General features: G+C 38.2%; 1 protein-coding gene across 4 annotated transcripts in view; it reads right to left on the bottom strand.

Annotated features, from left to right (window-relative positions):
- The window catches only part of GRID2 (glutamate ionotropic receptor delta type subunit 2), a 698066-nt gene that overhangs the window by 98908 nt on the left and 581257 nt on the right, over window positions 1-17901 (bottom strand). For all 4 annotated transcript variants that reach the window (XR_004417944.2, XR_004417943.2, XM_033060210.1 and 1 more), the window contains exon 12: window positions 4516-4654. Coding sequence is in view for 2 of the 4 variants with exons in the window: in XM_033060210.1 (XP_032916101.1) it covers window positions 4516-4654 (139 nt within the window). In the remaining 2 variants the exon portion in view is untranslated. The remainder of the gene's footprint in view (window positions 1-4515; window positions 4655-17901) is intronic.

Raw genomic sequence — 17901 nt, 5'->3', positions numbered from 1 at the left:
ATTTTCAGCAAAAAACAACCAATGTCATGGCATACACTGAAGTCTTTATTTATGACTAATTCAGATAATGCTTTCCAGTGCTTTTGTGGGTATTTTGTTCATTTGTCTGGTTGGTTGGGTTTTCTTTTTCCTAGGACAGTGAGGATTAATTCACAAGCAGATTTAGGGTTAGGGAACATGGCACATTAAGCCAAGGGGTTTGACTCTTGTCAGGGTGAGCTGTGGTAGAAACCTGTAATATTGCTTGCAGGCTGAACCATGTTACAGGAAAGATTCATGTTCATGCATTGGGCAATATCTAATTACTGTGTTCTGGGCAACCCCCTTGCAGAAACCCTGTAGTCAATAGCACTGAGCTGTATAAAGCTTTAAGGACTTCTTAGCTTCAAGTGAATCATGGTTTAGCAAAATGTTGTAAAAAGAATGGCTAAGAAAGACCTGCTTTCCCACTATGCCTCCGTTTTTGGAGGCAGAGGACTCACCTACCAAACAAGACACACTTGTTATAAGATGGAGAACATAATGTGAACTAATTTTACAGAAGACAAAAGATGCACATTTTCCCCCACAACATGTACAGTATAAACTTTTATGCTTCCACATTTTAGAAGTGGATTAAACTTGAAACCACCTAACACCAGGTTTTCAAATGGTAAATCCTTTGACTTCTTCTCTGTACACCCCATTCCCACAACCTTTCTGCAAAATGTCTGTGCCCATGAGAAGGTGGTGACACCCTCTCTTAATCCAGAAAAACAGTGCAGTAATTTGAATTAAATCAATCTCTGCCAATTGACTCTAATTTGGTCCTAAAGGAATCATAAAGCATAATAATGTCAACACTAGGTCAGTGATGAAATTCAGAACATGAGCACCTCCTAGAAATAGCTCATGATCTCCAAATTTATTTGGCATTTACCAAGAAAAGTCTATTACTTTATGTTGCATTTGAGAAAGCAATCTAAAGATTTAAAACACATAGAAATTATGCTTTGCTGCCACAGTGTTTTGGCATTTGAAATGCTGACTCTCTTGATTTAAATGTCATCTGCAATGTGGGTCAAGTGTGAACAAAAGATGCATCCAGGAACTACTTTAGAATTTGAGTGCCTCTGCTCTTGATATTGCGTGTTGGCAGAAGGTGAAAAGCTGAGCTCCCAAAGGTATTGAGAGCAGCCACTTCTCTGGAAAAGCAGATTTAACACCCGTTCTTTTTCTTCTAGTTTCTCTAAATTAATTTGAAAACTACAAAAATTTGATTCAAATTGAACATTGAGGCAGAGAACAAATGTCATCAAGTGAAGTTATACAGCAAAGATCTACTTTGAAACTCTGTAGGGAGAGGGAAGACTTATTTCTCTACGGGCCCTCCTTAGTAGATGGACTGATAAAATTTTGCATGCTTTACTACTCAAAATATGCTCTGGATACCATGAGGCACTGACTAGGAGCAGTGGCCCAGCCTTCACACCAACTGAGCAGAGGAAACTGCAAGAGCTCTAACACAAACTAGCTTCATATCCAAACGCTGAAATGCAGTAACAACCAAATGTTTAATGGAAATGAAATGTGCTGTGGGCTGCTTGAATCCTCCTATCTTTGTAAAAGATATCGCAAGGACCATACCTACAACAACACACTGTAATATCTGATGCTAGCTGGAAATCGGAAATGAAAAACTATTAACTACTTTTTATATCTGTGAAAACCCACTGACTTCAATTTCTTTCCTTTTTTTCTGTCTTGTCTAAAGCTGACAAGCACTAGTAGCAGAATCCGGATTATTTTTTTAAATGCTTATACTCATTTTCATTCTGGTCTTGAAGGCTCCCCAAGGTACAATTTGAACTGTTAAAAAAAAAAAAAAAAAAGAAAAAGAGGAAAAAAGGAGCATCAGCTTTTTTCTTTATGGCTTATTCATGTTTTCCACTTTGCAGTAATTCAGCATGATAAACAAACATCCTCTCTCATGTGCTGGTTTAAGTTCCAATTTTGGCAGTTTTGTAAACTAAAGTTTTATACTCACACCATAGTTAGGATAACTTCATTCCCTAATGGACACTAAACACATCTAATTACTCTATTTTTGAGCTGAAAGTGCTGTTGAAAAATGTCTGTTCTTTCATTCCAGGAGCTTTCCATCTGCAGCATTTTCTACTGAATAAAACATTTTCAGTGCCTCTGCCCATAAATAATACAGCACAAAGACCAATGTAGTCCCAACTGTGTATAATAGCCTCAAAATTCCACTGAGGCTTTTCTAGTGACATCATAATAAACTGCAAGAAAAAGTTGAAGATGTATTAAATTATAGTTTGGGTATATTTTATTCTTCTTTATACATGATAAGAAAACACAGACATTTGTCACAGTAATTTGAACATTTTTCTCTACTACTTCAAAACTATAAGGGACATGATTTCAAAGCAGGATGCAGAAGCATATTTCATTCTTGTAAGGACAAAATTCACAAGTGAATATATCATTATAATTTATTTTGCATGTAAAAATTCCCATGTTGTTTCCTCAAAGTCCTTGTTCTAATTTAAATCTTCTAAAACTTAAAAAATAAATAAATCACCTTCCATCAAAATATCAAGATCAATGTTGACAAACATTGACACAGAATATAATTTTACTCCTATATAAATTTCAAAGGGATTTTAATTGAGACTACAGAGTCAAATGGTTGGGTTGTGTCAAAATAGCCTGGCAGCATTGCATCATATCAAAACTGTTATTCAGAACAGAAAAGAAAATGGTAACTTGATCTAACTGGTAATACAGCTGTATCAAGGGAGTAATTTTCTCATTTTCTCATGACTTTAGTCTGTTTTATATATCTCTGTCTTAGAGTATGGAGCCCTCTAATTGATGAAAGTTGTGAGGTTGTTACCTCAGAAAGGAAGTATAAAAACCATATAAAATTTCCAGTTTGGAAAGTAAGGACTGGTAAAACCTGGGCAATTTGGTCTATGAAACAGCAACTTCTCCCTCCACCTTCATCACCCGAGAGTCAGGACATAACCATGCACTCAGAGCTAAGTGCTGCTTCTCCTCTTGGGTCCAGCTTGGGCTTCAATTGCAAACGAAACTTGTCTGCTCTTGCAGATGTTTATCAGCCAATGTGAAAGCCTGGATTGGTTTTAGCACATAGAAAATCCTCACCTAGAGGAGAAGCACCCCAGTGCAAGCACAGCGACTGCTGGCACGCAGTGATGCTGGATCCTGACCTGTGAACTCACAGGAGGCCGAGGCTCTCCCTGCTCAGTCTGTGATAGTGGTTCACTGTTGCAAGGGGAATTTCAGAGATTTTGAAAGCAGCTGAATTAGAAGCAGGAAGACTTTAGGTGATGATACACACAAGTCAGGGACTTGAATCAACGACTGGACTGGGAAAACAGAATTTTCCCTAAGGTCAGCATTGAGCCTGACTTGAAGGTCAAGTTCTTACCTTTCTGAAAAAAGAAATACAGTGAAATGTGCCTCTCTTTTTTAAAGTCCCCGTGTGATTTTTGCAAATAAGGATATATAGGAAAGGGTAATTTTATCACTCTCACATACTTTCACAGACTTGTAGACACAAGATTAACCTGCTATGAAAAAATGGCCAGCTGTGGTTCTTGGCTAGCTAATGCTTCACTTTATTTTCTAGTCTCTGCTTTGACCCAGGAGTGAGCCTTTGAAGGTGAAGGATGTCACTGGAGCAATGGGAGCAAGGATAACTTGGCATGCAGCTTGCTGAAGGAGAGGATACTGGAGTACAAAAGGGCAGAGAGAGAGGGTAGGAGACCTAGACAGATTCCTGTGGTATGGAAAGATGATGTGCTCTTCAGAAGAAGACTGGGAGGTGTGACAGAAAGAGTTCACCATAAAAGGGACAGGAGAAGACCAGGACATTCATTTTTGGGGGGCATGAAGCAAAGGAATGAATAGATGAGAAAAAGAGAACAACATGATCTGTTTATGTAGTAAGAGAGCTCCTGGGAACAGAAGGAGCAAAGTTGACTACAAGTGAGTTTGTTACTGTTTGTTGCATCTCTGCCTTGGCAAGAACAGGTGAAGTCAGCTTTGGGGTGCCCATACATTTTTTGAAGAAGCATTGGGTTCTTCCTGACCCAAATGTCTGAACTCAAGTATTGTGGAATACATCCAAATGGAAAGCAGAGATGGAGAACACAGCAGCAATTTATGCTTTCCTATTTCAAACACTGATAATGTGTGGTCATCTCAAACTCAATGGCTTCTTTCAAAATATGTCTGTGTGCAAACATACATATGTATGTCTGCCACAGGGAAAAGCATCTGCTAGAGGCCAACAATTCCAATGCTAAAACCAGAGTGTCTCCAGGGAGACTGACAGTCCATGGTATATTGTTATATTTCTAACTTTCCAACTACTCAGGAGGATAAAAGTTTATTCCTGTTCTCACATTTAAGTAGAGCATTTATACCCCTCTACATGTATATTTATGTTCACCCTCCTTTCTCTTGAATCATTCATTATCAACTTACTGGATGGAGTTCTCAATGCGTGTGATGGTGAGGAAAGCTGCTAGGTTGGCCGTGTAGGAGGAGATGACAATCAAGGCAAAAAGCCACCAGGCTCCCATCATCAGCCGGGTTGCCAGGGTTGTGTATGGAACCTCTCCTCCTGTGGGGAAGAAGGAAAAGCAAGAGTTTTCATTTGGCAGAGGAATGCTCGTGCTTCATTCAGGATGACCAGACCCCAAGGTTAACAGTGTAAAGCAGTTCATTAAAACCTGGTGCTTCAGTGAACTGAGCAGGATTGGGAGCTCCACTTTGTATGCAACAAAAAGCACTGAAGGAAGCCCACACTGTCAGTTGTCATTCCTGTGTTTAATCTCTTTTGCTTTTGTGCATTTAATTGTCGTTCATCTGCTAGTCCTGTCCAGTAATGGAAATAGGCTTCTAGATCTCAGAACAAAAGCAGCCAAAGCAAATTCTTACAATGTTCTTTCCTTAGAGATCTTATCTAAAAACCTTAATTAAGTTTTTCTTTCATTCTGGGGAACATAAAGTAAAAAAAAAAATCCCATCACAACACAATTACTTTTCACAGTTCTGTAGGCAGGCAGATGCTCATGAGAACCATATGCATGTGTACAACTTGCTGCAAGTGATCTTGGACATGCGGGGAAAAAAAATCACATGTATTGAAGAAGAAAGCAAGCATTTTTTAAATATTCCTATAGTTGCTTTCCTTCAAAATCCAACTGCTATGTAAACAGAACAGGAGCAGCAATTAAACCTCCCAGGATGAGCTGCAAACTATTTGTGTGATTGTGTGACAAGAGCCTAGTAATGCAAACCATGAAAAGCAGCAGGTTTTATTCAAAATAGCTGCCCCAAAACACACTAGCTTGGAGTATTTGCAAGAGCTCTTTCTGTTTAAAAAATATATCAATGTCAGATTTTTAGATGATGCAAAATGTTAATTTTTTTCAAAATCCTCTTTTTGTCTGCAGTAGGTTTTGTCACTGCTACAAGTAACTAAGGGGGGATAGGTGAACACAGCAAACACCCACAGTCAACTGCTCAAGCTGTTCACCCTTTTCCTCTACACTCAGCAATTTCAGAAGCTGATATTATTTTTGAGGTAGCTTTCTCCTATGCAAAGTCTTATGGTGGTACAATGCCTGGGATTTACAAAAGCAAATTGTTATCAGTTCAATCCTCAGTAGGTCGTTTGTTTTGTACTTGTGTAAAAATGCCTTAATGTTTCCTCAGCAAGTAGATTTAAGGGAATACAGATTACAATTATTCCCATCCCAAGAACACATAATTTTCACTTATGTACAGAAACTGTATATTTAATCAGTGTTGTCTATTAAAGATTCTCTTACTGCTTTATTCAGAATTTTTCTTACCTATACAAAACATTTGGAACTCTACATTGCCATACAAATTTGAAACTTTTTTCCTGCATCAGTGATGTGGAATTGTTCCATATGTGAAATAATAATTGACTCCATTTATACTTTTGGTATATAAACACTGAAATCCTTTGCCTTTTGAGAATTCCAGAAATGACAGACAAAATCTACTCAATACACAGCTGGGAACAAGTTTTCTTTTATTTGCAAGATGCCATGTAATTGTCTGAAATAAGAATCTATTGATCACATTGGGACATATTATTTCAGTCTAAGGATTATCAAAGATGAACACTTTAACATCTTAAGATCCAGGTTTCTCTGCTGCATAAATGTTAAATTACTTTTGATAGATTATTTCTACTTTACAACAGCTTTTGCAATGTCTTTGAAATACTTACTTCAAAAATGATGTTTTTAATTAAATGAAAAGAACAATTATATTAATTTTTCAGAAAAGGCTGTTTGTCCTTTTAATTTTCAGGTACAAATCCCTGCAGATAATCTTCACACTTAATTGAAATGACTGGTGTGATTTTGGATATCCTTGCTTTTTCATTTTTCAGTTTAATGAGTAAAACTCTAGAATTCTCACATTTTTGAATTGAAATTAAATGTCAGAAGGGAGAGGACCATTGAAACTCTCACTCCTGCCTCTGGTTCAAGTGAGCACGAAAGCGAACATGAAAGCCACTGTCAATCCCTCAGCCACAGCATTCCCATCTCTCCACACAACTTCCCCATACTTCAGTAAGGTTGTCCCCACTATTCACTATTACTTTTTCCTTTTCCCTCCCATGTTAAAAATAGACTTTAAAATCTATGGATGCTGGTTAGCCCAAGCACTTTTACTTCATCTAGGTGTTTGTGAAGCCTTGCTCCTAATTCACAGTTGTTCCTCGTATACCAGCAGTCAATAAACAAAGTTTGAGGACAAATCTTGTATTGAAGTACATGTACAATAAACATATATCAAAATAATTCCTCGCTTCTCTAACAATTCTTGCACTGAGGCTTCTTAAACCATCATTTCTAAAGCAGGGCTGACACACAACTGCAAAGGTGCATGACTTTTTAAGCAGTACAGGCAGGTTACTCCACCTTTCCCAGTAAAAGAAGAAAGAAACAAAAATCAAAGGAGATCTTTTACTGCCATGGTATCATTTCTTTGGCATCTATTAGGGGACTTAATGTGACACAGTCTTGTTCCATTATACCCTTTGCTAAAACACTTCCTGCATGTGACAGTTCACCTTGTGAAACCTCTTCGTTCTCCCCAATTTTGTTTCTGGGGATAAAACTTTCTGAAGTTTTCTTTTGGTTCAAATCCACATTTTCTTAGTGCAGAAGAGTGCCAAGTCACTCAGGAGAGCGACAATCACTGCTTTTCCATTAACATTACCATGACAGAGAGTTCCAACCTAAAAGATACCATTCTCAACTTTAAATTATGTGCAGGAGGGACAGACAGGCAAACCTCCCTGGGATGAGTTTCAGGAGCCTTGACATCTTTGTTGATCGCTCCATGTCCTGGTTACAAGAGGTTACACACAGGACACAGCACAAAGCAGGAAGGAACCAAGAACATGGAACAGACCTTGGCCTGCTGTTGTCTCCTGTATCATACAGTAAAGTTTAGCAACCCCTAATGCAATGCAGACATGTTGATGGCCAGAACAAAATCTGCTCTATGACACCTCATTCCTGTGGCAAAATCCATGGGGGAGGTCAGCACACTGGTAGTGGTCACAATAAAAACACCACTGCTGGGGCATGATGAGCAGTGCTTAAAAGCACTGAGCCCCACTCATGGAAAAAATGGAAATCATAGAAGACAGCAGCCCTGGAGTGGTTTTGTCACCTTAAGAGACAGATCTCAAAGGAATACAGAGGCTATAGTATCATTTATTGGCGTCATTTATTGTGGCCTTTCCAATACACTCTCAGTAGGGTATAATGCAGCACAAAATTCTACTACCTGCATATCACCTATGTGGTGGTTACAGTTCCCAGTATAATTAATCTGACATGTGATGGGTGGTAAAACCACTTAGAAATATCTAATCTGCCTTTAAAATGTTAAGATTGCATGTGCAGGAAGGGAAAGATATTTTCTGGAGTAAACTGAACTAGAAAAATCAATCTTATTGGGAGTTTTCTGAAAAAGTTGAATTACTGTAGAAGTCACAGCGAAAGAAATTACTTTTAGTCCTCCCACTCTCATCTAATGCAGCTCTCCTTCATCAATCCTAGACCATTTTAATGCTGGCCTACTTCAGATGACAGGCTTAGGCTGCAACTTATCTTATAAATTTCTGTTTATTCCCATTTCTTTCCAAGTGCTTCTAGCTAAATAGAAGGCAGGAAAAATAATGCATTGTCTTGATAACACAAACAATATAATGCATAATTATTACAGAATTAAATATCAGGATAAAACCCAACTTAGAAGATAAAATGTGAAGCTATACAATTACCATTCACATTTTTACTTTAAAAAAATTATTTTCCCTCATTTGTATTCAGTGTAAAGGTTTCTTCACATCAAAAACCACAAGAGAGGAGTACAGGCAAGAAGGAGTAATGAAAACGCAGGACTAAGGGGCAAAATAGGGAAATTCAGGATCACAGCCTGGTAAGATCTTGGTATTTTAAAATTCTGGACTAAATTTGAAGAACTCAAAATGCATGGGCTCTTCTTACAAACATCTTGTCCTCGGGGATTTGTCAATTGTTTGCCTGAAGAAAAACTGCAGTGAGCTGAGTTTCTGTGTAAAGAGTTTTCCAGATAATTTAAGGAACCGTGTAAAAGTTGTTAATTGTGACTGTTTTGTTGAGGAACTGTAATGCTATCAAAATTAAAAGCAAGAATCTCAACTGTCCTTGGAAAAGAAAGGTGAAGAAATAATAGGGTGGGTTATCTGGGAACAGATTTTGGTTCTGCTTTTTCTTACAAAAATTCTGTCCACATTCAGTGAATTATTGGCCTTTGGTAAAAAAGCACAAAGGACTTGGGAGCTGGTTGCAATTTAGCCTTTAGCCTGTTAGAACAGTCACATCAATTATGCTGTGAAACTGCAATTTCCATAAATAAAGAAGTGCAGATGCCTGTTGCAAACAGTTTAGATCAATGCATGTCTTCTGTTTTCTTTGTGAGAGGGACATTAATAGACAGTGTGTGTAAGGGAAGTAGTTTGTATTAACAAAGAGGAAGAGGCATTTTATATTTCCAATTTTTTTTTGCCATGAGACACAAAACTTGAAGTTTGACTGAGCTCTGTGATCTTTGCAAAACTCTGCAGAGCAGAGCTCTTCAAAGGCAGAACCTTTCAGAGCATTAGCTATTGCTATTGTTCTGTTAAAAACTTTCTTGATAATATAAAATCTCTCCCACTTTCAATTGGAAATGTTCATTTCAGTATAGGATAAAAAAATATTTTACAGTCAATGAAGCCTATACCTATTTCTACCAGCTGTGAAGTAAATGCAGCTTGCAAGTTGTGAGGAAATCTCTTATCATGAATTTTTCTTCCCTTATTTTCATTTTTTTCATCTATCCTTCTCCATTCTTCCTTGGGCTTTGCATGTATTCATCCAGAACATTTAGGCTGGCATGCCTTAACCTGAGCTTGTAATATTCCATTTTGTGCTGAAGCTAACTCCCATTGACCACAGCAGGCACGATGAATTATTTTACAGGAGAATACAACTGCCTGAATTGCTAATGCCTTCCAAATAAGTTTGTAAATCAGTGGCTGAATTCCCTATCCTTGCACATATTGGCAGATTGCAGGGGTTTGGGAGTGGAGAAGGAACTGATCATGAGGCAGGGCTGGCAGCCAGATCTTACAAGGTGTGGAGAAGTCTGAAAGCCAGCTATGGTTTTTACTTGCCACACCACCTGTTCCTCCTGTGCTTCCTAGAGAGAGAGCACTGCAACTATGTATTATTACTATACTGTGAAAATACTCCAAATATATTAGAAGCTGTTCTTTGAGCACGTTGGAAGTAGTAGGATTGGAAGAGATCAATTTTTTTTAATTTACCAAGGTGATTATAAAAATTTCCAACAAATACCAAAGACAAAGTTTTCCTTTTTTTCTAAATAAAATTTTAAAAGTCATGCGTAGGTTTTTTAATCATTATATCTTTTGAAATCAAGTGTCTGTTTACATCTGTCTTTCATCTTGTAACATTCAGATATTAAGATGGAAGGAAACCTTGAATTGCAGCTTCTGTTTGGTCTTTAGGTTTACAATAATTTTTTTGTCACCTTTCTAAAACCTGCCCAGTGTTCTAAGACTCAAGTCAGCAAACATAAATCTTGGAAGTTACACAGTAAACCCTTATAAATGCTTGGGTGAAATTTGTTTAAATTCATTGATTTCAAACTGTGTTATGGTGGTAGCTACCATTTAACCTCTACTACACAGAAAGTATTCCATTTGTTTTTTTCTCAAGCACAGAAAAGAAATATTTATTGCCTTTCTGGCATAAGAATTTTGAATCGTACCACCTTCACCTAATGCACCAATATCATTAAGGTTTCTATATGTCCTAATAAAGTTTTCAGCACCCTCCTTTCCATTGTTCTCAGCTCTTCCTCACCTCTCTGTACACTTTCTCCCCATTTCATTTTTCTGTGAAGTTTGTAGCATTGCACACTTTGGTGCAATCGGTGTTCCTTGTCCTTTCAATATGTTCTGCATGTGCATTCCAGATAGTTCAGCATGGGCAGCTGGAGGCTTGAAACTCACACCACTCAGCCTGACTGCCCCTCTGACCCCTCAATTTTTCCTTTATGCATTACAGACATGCTCTACAGGAGCCAACCATCCTCCACTCCAGTGGGATTTGGTGGCCTGCAGCAGACACTCTTCCCCATCTCATTTTGTGCCCCAGTCATTAGCACACAGTCCAGAAAAAAAAAAAACAAGGTCAGTTCTTTCCAAGTTCTCAACCTCTGAAATACCTACTGCCATTTTGTCATAGTGACACCTTCTTCCCCTTTTGCCCACCTTGTCCATTTGACTTTCAGTAGATTCCAGAAACACCATGAAGATCAATTCTATATTTCTGAGTCTGACTGTTCGTGTTTATTATTCAGATTTCTCCTGCTGGTCTATAGGCAATTAAAGAATGCGTTCACTTTGTCTTTTGGTGCTCTGATTAATTTCCCCCCCCCCTTGTTAATGTCTTATTTCTGAACTAAACCATCATTTACTCTTGCCATTTGTTGTTGTTAGTGTAATGATCCCCTGACTAATCTCATTACATTTTCTCCCTGGAAGATTGTTTTCATTCAGCTGGGTGGGAAGTGCTGCCCTCATTGCACTCCCAGAAGGGAAGCGATGATGCACTAAAGAAAGTTCCCCTCATTTATTTCTCCCCTTTAGGTGACAAGGAGAAAATCTGAAACTATCATTCCTTTCCTTCAGGCTTATTTCAAATCCCTCCTAGTTATCTGAAATCTGTGAAGGAGTTTGAGAAGCTGCATCTTATACATGCTAAAGATCCTTATCAGCAGCTCTGGAAGCCAGCTAACCTTGTGGAGGCAGATTAGGCATCCCTCAACCCCCTATCAAGGAGGCCAGGCACAAGCCAGGTCTAATCTAAAAGTGAGATTACCATGCTACCTTGTCACCCTCTGTTACTGCTGGCTAGCAATCACCTCCAAGCTACATTTCACATCTTGAAAACTCCCTCTGAAAAATCCTCCATTTGCCACTGCTGTGTATCTGTTTGGATGTGCCTTTGGCACTTGACTCACATACTAAGGCTCATTGCTCAGCTCTGTTTTCTCATTAATAGAAAAAGATTATCCATGCTGAGATTTCAAATGCTGGGACTAATCAAGGACCAGTGGCAGTGCCACAAAAACCCTCATCAAGTTACAGCCCAAAGAGCCCATCTCATAAATATGGTCAGAGGGCCTTGACATATGACCTGATGGACAAACAGAAGTATCCAAAAGATTGGCAAAATGCCTGATCATGAACTGTTTTGCTTAAAATGCAGGTTCTTCAGTCATACTCCTTGAAAATATCCTCTCCAAAGCTAGAAAATCCTCTAGCATCAAGGAAAGGGTCAGGAATACCCAGTGCAAAGCATTTCAGCCTACTATAGCATTGCTCAACACTTGAATAATAACCTACTGTGTTTGTAAGTTTAAGTCTCTGCAATGTCTATTACCAAATTATTTTTCTATCAGTCTTCAAATACCAGCCTGCCTAACTTGCTGTGTCTACTGTAACAGCTTCATTCTAGTGACAGAGGGCTGATCATTTGGCCACCAGGCTCCCTTGGAAAATTCTGCCAAGATACAGCAGGAACTGTCAGATATCCCTGAGTAAAATTTTGTTTGAAAATGAATCAATTTGCAGGAGTCTGTCAGATGCACCCCTTCACTACATGCTCCCCTTTTCACCCTGGGTCTAATTTATATACAACAGTAGTTAGAGGCACTACCAAGATGAAAAATAATTTGTGACAGTAGCACTCCTAAGGGCAAACCAAGGAGGGCATCCAGAGACAACATACCTTTAGGTAAGGGGAAGTTGTAACTATAAAGGCCAGCTTTAACTCTGTCTTAACCCCCAGGTAATGATCACACTCCTTTTATACTGTTCACCAGTTGTGACTAGACAGTGCAGGATTCAGCCTCAGAATAATCTAGATAGAACTGTGCTCCACTGCTACTTTAAAAGCTGCTGCTTCTTTGAAGCTGCAAAACTTTTCCATACACAAAACTCTACTCCTCCTAAAAAAAAATCATCAGGTTTCCAGAGAAGAAAGCAAAGAATGAAAACAGAGAAAATTTGTTTTATGGGAGAAGCAATAGCAAGTCAAACTCAAAATCTAATGGACTTTCTAAAAGGCTATTTGAAACAGAAATTCAAGCCTCTATCAAAAAGAAGAGCAGTACAATGACAAACATTTTAACTTACTTTTTCTATTCAGAAATTTTTAGATAAACCTCAAATATTTAAGTATATACTGAAAGTATAAAAAGGGGTCTGATAATGACATTCCCGTAGAATAGTATCTAATGTTATAATAAAAAGTTTAAACTCTTTTCAGCTGAGCTGAGATTCCAATTTTCTGCATCACTAGCAATGATAATGTTATACAAACAGTGTTCAATCATTAAATTAATTCCCATTAAATCAATGTCCTTAAAGGCCAAACAGTCCTTTAATAATTACCTGATTAAAGTGATGTTAGCATAACATATTAGTTATATTATATTTACAATTCTCTTCACAACAATAAATCATTTCTTTCAACCCATCTTGCTGAAATGCTGGCAATAATGCAAAAGTTGGGAAAGGAAACTTGTTGTATCACCATTTAGCAAATGCTGTGGTCTAGCTTCTCCTGGTGTCTGTGATGCTTTAATTACACACATTAATCAGATTTTCATTATTATGCAATATTTACAGGATGAATCTTCAAGACCTATAGGAATCAATTCCTGGCTTTTAGGCTTAGACCCACAAGCTTAACAACTTATTTCAGATATTAACAATTTTGCACTGGTCACATTCTTTCTGGGGAATTAGCAAAGTACATTTTCAATTTAAAATCAAAGTTCACAGGAGATAAAAGGAAATGTTACAAACATTAGTGTGCACGAATACAGAGCCAATATCTTGTGCTACAGAATCAGAGAGAGAGGGGGATGAGTGGCCTTTACTGTTAGCCTTCTAAAAGTTCTGGAAAATGTATCACAAAGTATATTTTGTTTTTCTCTTCTGCTGCCATTACAAAAGAGGAGCAATGACTGCAGCTAAAATGAAAATGGAAGCATCTACTAGCATTTACTGAAGTTACTGGGAGCGTCTAGATTAATAATTACTAGTCTTATGCTACATGTCTTGATATTTGAAAGTGCACCTTTTAATATCTGTAACTCTGACCACATTGGAACTGAGGCTTACTGTCCGCCCCTCATGAAACTATTGGCCAAAATATACTGTATTAAGGTATTAATTCAACAACATAATCATAAAAAACTGTGCAATACGCCCAGCAATTTTACCAACAGCTCTTTAGAAAAGGAAAAGAAAAGAAAAGAAAAGAAAAGAAAAGAAAAGAAAAGAAAAGAAAAGAAAAGAAAAGAAAAGAAAAGAAAAGAAAAGAGAAAAGAAAAGAAATGAAAAGGAAAAAACTCAGATCAGATAATTCTTTGTTGCCACTTTCAAAACACAGGACAATAATTTTAGAGAATAGAATTATTAATACACACACACATGGAGACAAGCACAGATTAGAGCTCAATGTGCATTTTCAACAAACACAGGGAGCCTCTGGGGATGCTCTTCAGGAGCACTGTGATGTGATGTGTGCTTCTGAGATGGCACTTGATTGCATGCCTGTGTAAAGGCACTATTTGCAGCCACTGGGATGGCATCAAAGTGATGTATGCTTGCTATTATTTTAGAGGATATTGGCACTGGATTTTAACAAATAACCTTGCACACTGGCAACATTTAGATCAGATTTCAAGAGATGCTGAGACCAAATCTCTCAATTACTAATGGCTAGATTCAAAGGCTGTGAAGCCTCAAGCAATCAACCACAATTATCATCTCTGGTACATATTCATACGTGGCTAAGGAGATAATGTGTGTATTTCTGTCACATACAGTTTGTTTAGTGTGGTCTTTCCACACACTACAGACAGGGTTGTACACAGCACCTTCAGGGACAGCAGAAAACTGAGCACAATGGACTGAAAACAGACCATCTGTACATAAAATTAACGTTCAGCTAAACAATGTCATTAATGAGGTATTAAAGTGTGGCTTTAGCTAAGAGCCTGTCAGAGAAGACATTATGAATATGAGGGAGAGAGTCCCCTTTGGCTGAAACAGAGCAACTGTGAACCAAGGAAAACACAAAACAATGCAGTGTGACCATAAGGATGAAAACTTATTCCAATAATGCCCCCACATCTTTTGACAAGTAATTTTCCCCATAATCTTTTTACCTCTACATAATTCCATGACTCAAGGTTTTAGGGAGTGAAGGGAAATTAAAAAAGGATTACACACTAAAAATATGGTTTTACTTGAATTTTAAAAGGATTATGAACTTTTCTATAAATCTGTTCTTCCAAGTTTTCCAAGCATCCATCAGTACAGAGTGACCCCTGACTACTTCAGAGGCAAGTGAATCACAGACATCTCGATGCCTTAGTTTGGTTTTCATGTCACTAATTCTAGTTATCCTTTAATTTTCAGAATGCTTCTCTGCAATGAACTCCTAACCTTACAGAATTCAATCATCACCAGTGCAGGAGCTCTAATTATGTTTCTAAATAACGCTTTTTAAAATTTAGACTACAATTCTACTTCAGGTATGTCCTGCAATGTTGTTATCAAAGTGATGTCTAAAACTCAGATGACCTAATGTAGTATTATGACAGTGAACAGGGGACAGAATGAAACTCTCATCCTTTTAAATTTCATAGAGAAAAATGCTATAATGCCATTTATTGATGAAAATCACTAATATGAATGCTTATGTTTGAAAGTTGAATAACCTGGTTTTCACTGCAAACCTGCTATCACTCTGCTTAAGATCACAACTCGGGTTTTTTGGGAGTGAAAAGCGACTTCAAAGCTGACTTTACAGGATAGTGAGGATTTTCCTCTTTGGGGATATAGAAATAAAAGGAGTCATTGTAGGAATGAAGTAAATGCTTATGGCTAAAAATGTTCTATTAGCAAGTATATCTGGGCATGAACAATGAACACCCCACTCAACAGATTGATTATCACTGCTCCGTAACAGCCTGCTGCAGATGACTTCCTTTCCCTTTCATCCCTCCCTTTACACTGTCCTAGTGTGGGGGAGGACAAGGCTTCAGTCAAGACCACCTGTGTTGCTTCATCTCACTTTTGGCTGCTAGGGTGAGGTATCACATGTTTTTAACCCAGCCCCATTTCAATAACTTCAAAACCACTGAAAAGGTGAAGTTCTACTTTAAGATCTCTCCCTCTATTACTGACAGTGGAAGGATAAAAATTAAGCAGCAGGAGATTCCTACAAGAGGATGCTGCTATAATGAAGGTAATCCCCTTAATTTGCAGGGGAAGCTGACTAAATTTCAAAAAAATACAAACAAACCCTCCCAACAGCCCTCATTTTACCATATATGCTGAGACTGGTCCATCGCAACAATCAGAGAAAGGAACATGCTAGTTAAAAACATCATTTGATAGCATTTTTTGTTTCCTTTCTATATTAATTATGGCCTACTCATTTTATAAACACTTTAACATGACAAGAGGTCTGAGGAAAAAACCCTCAGCTGCCAGAGAAGGGCGACTCTCCTGCCAGCAGCTTGAAAACCTCTGCTGCTCCTGTCTTTACAGCTTTCAGGCAATTTTCCTGGCACCTTCCCACCAGTTGATGTTGGGAAGTGGATCTGCATGGGTGGATGCAGATATGGCACAGCTGTTGCAGAGGAGGGACTCCTCACAGGGCAGAAAAGCATCAGATAACTAACACGGGTTCCCTCTAAAATCCATGTTTATCTGATGCCTTGCATGTCCTCAGCTGGAAAAGGCTGATCAGTTTGCAGATGAACCTGCTGTCATCCAAGCAGAGGGGGAGTATTTTTAATAAAGCTAAAACTCATTTCTCACTTCCTCCCTACCTTAAACAGCTGAAGTTGTCAATTTAAGTGTAAACTCCTGTGCAGGAGTATCAAAGAGCAGGACAACTAGGACTTGCCTCTTCAGCTTCTAAAGATCTTTGAAGATAAAAATGGGGGTTATGTTGTCCCTCCATGCAAGAGACATGCAGCTCTTGACTAAATGGTTCTTCCTTGTTTCGCAATTAAATGCATATTATACACAGGTGAACCCTGAAAAGTCAAAATTGATTACCTAATCTAAATCTAACTTATACTTTCTTTACCCAATTACAGCCTACAGTCATTTTAGAAATTATAACAATTAAAAAACATGTTCTGAGTAAAATATTCTCCTTAGGATGTTTCTGAAACAACACAGAATTATGGACAGATGCCATGACATCCAATTCTACTTTCCTTTTGCCTCACTTGGTCTGGATCGGGGTTTACACTACAGCCAGACAGACATTGTCTTCTCACAGTCAATCAGAGCCAGTCTTAGGCAATTAAGGTAGTTTTTGGGCTTTCACACTGCCACTCATTCTGCACCTCCTCACAGAGGGTATATCAGACACAAAAATCTCTAAACAGACTGCCTCATACTCAGTGCTATTACTCAAGCAGACACTTGCAGAGAAGATGTAGAAATGCATTATTTAAGATGCCTCTGAGAACTGCCTGAATCTTAACTTCAAATTAGGGGAAAATCCAAGCATATCCCCTGATAGTTTCACACTGGTGATATCACAGTGCTGCAAACTCTACTGAACTCGACTGCTCACTCTACTGAACATTTTACTTGGAGCATGGTTGTTCCATGGAGTTACAGTTTCAAAAAGAGACAACCAAGCCTCTGAAAGGACATAAAGCTGCATCCAAGACTCACAAAAGTGTACTGCATACAGGACAACAACTCTCAGTACATGCTGTCAGTTCCAGTGACCGTTTGTGGTTTCCAAACACATTTGAGACACAGGACACAATTGCCAAAATGTACTCATTTTTGGATTCTGTCTAGAGGGCTGGCCAAACTACTGAGACATGCAAAAGGAGTTTGGGATCCATAGGGCTGCAGTCCCTACTTCAGAGAGATGAAGGGAAATATACTTACTGATACACTAGCCTAGCTTTAATTAAAATAACACGAGAATTTGGGGGGTCATACTTTAAGGTGGCCACAAATAAATCTGCTGGTGTATATAGTTTGTTTCCTGACATATTTGGTATCTGAGTTTTAATTTTCCCAGCTCAGTGCCGTGCATTTTAGTCTCAGCAAGTCTGTTCCCCTTGCTACATGAATATGTCAAGACTGGCATTAGTTTGAAGAGCAATTAAAATTGTTAATTAATGAGACTGGCA

Source organism: Catharus ustulatus, chromosome 5, assembly GCF_009819885.2.
Source record: "Catharus ustulatus isolate bCatUst1 chromosome 5, bCatUst1.pri.v2, whole genome shotgun sequence".
In the NCBI taxonomy this organism is placed as follows: domain Eukaryota; kingdom Metazoa; phylum Chordata; class Aves; order Passeriformes; family Turdidae; genus Catharus; species Catharus ustulatus.
The sequence above is the reverse complement of the archived record's forward strand: the minus strand, read 5'-3'. Positions and strand labels throughout refer to the sequence as shown.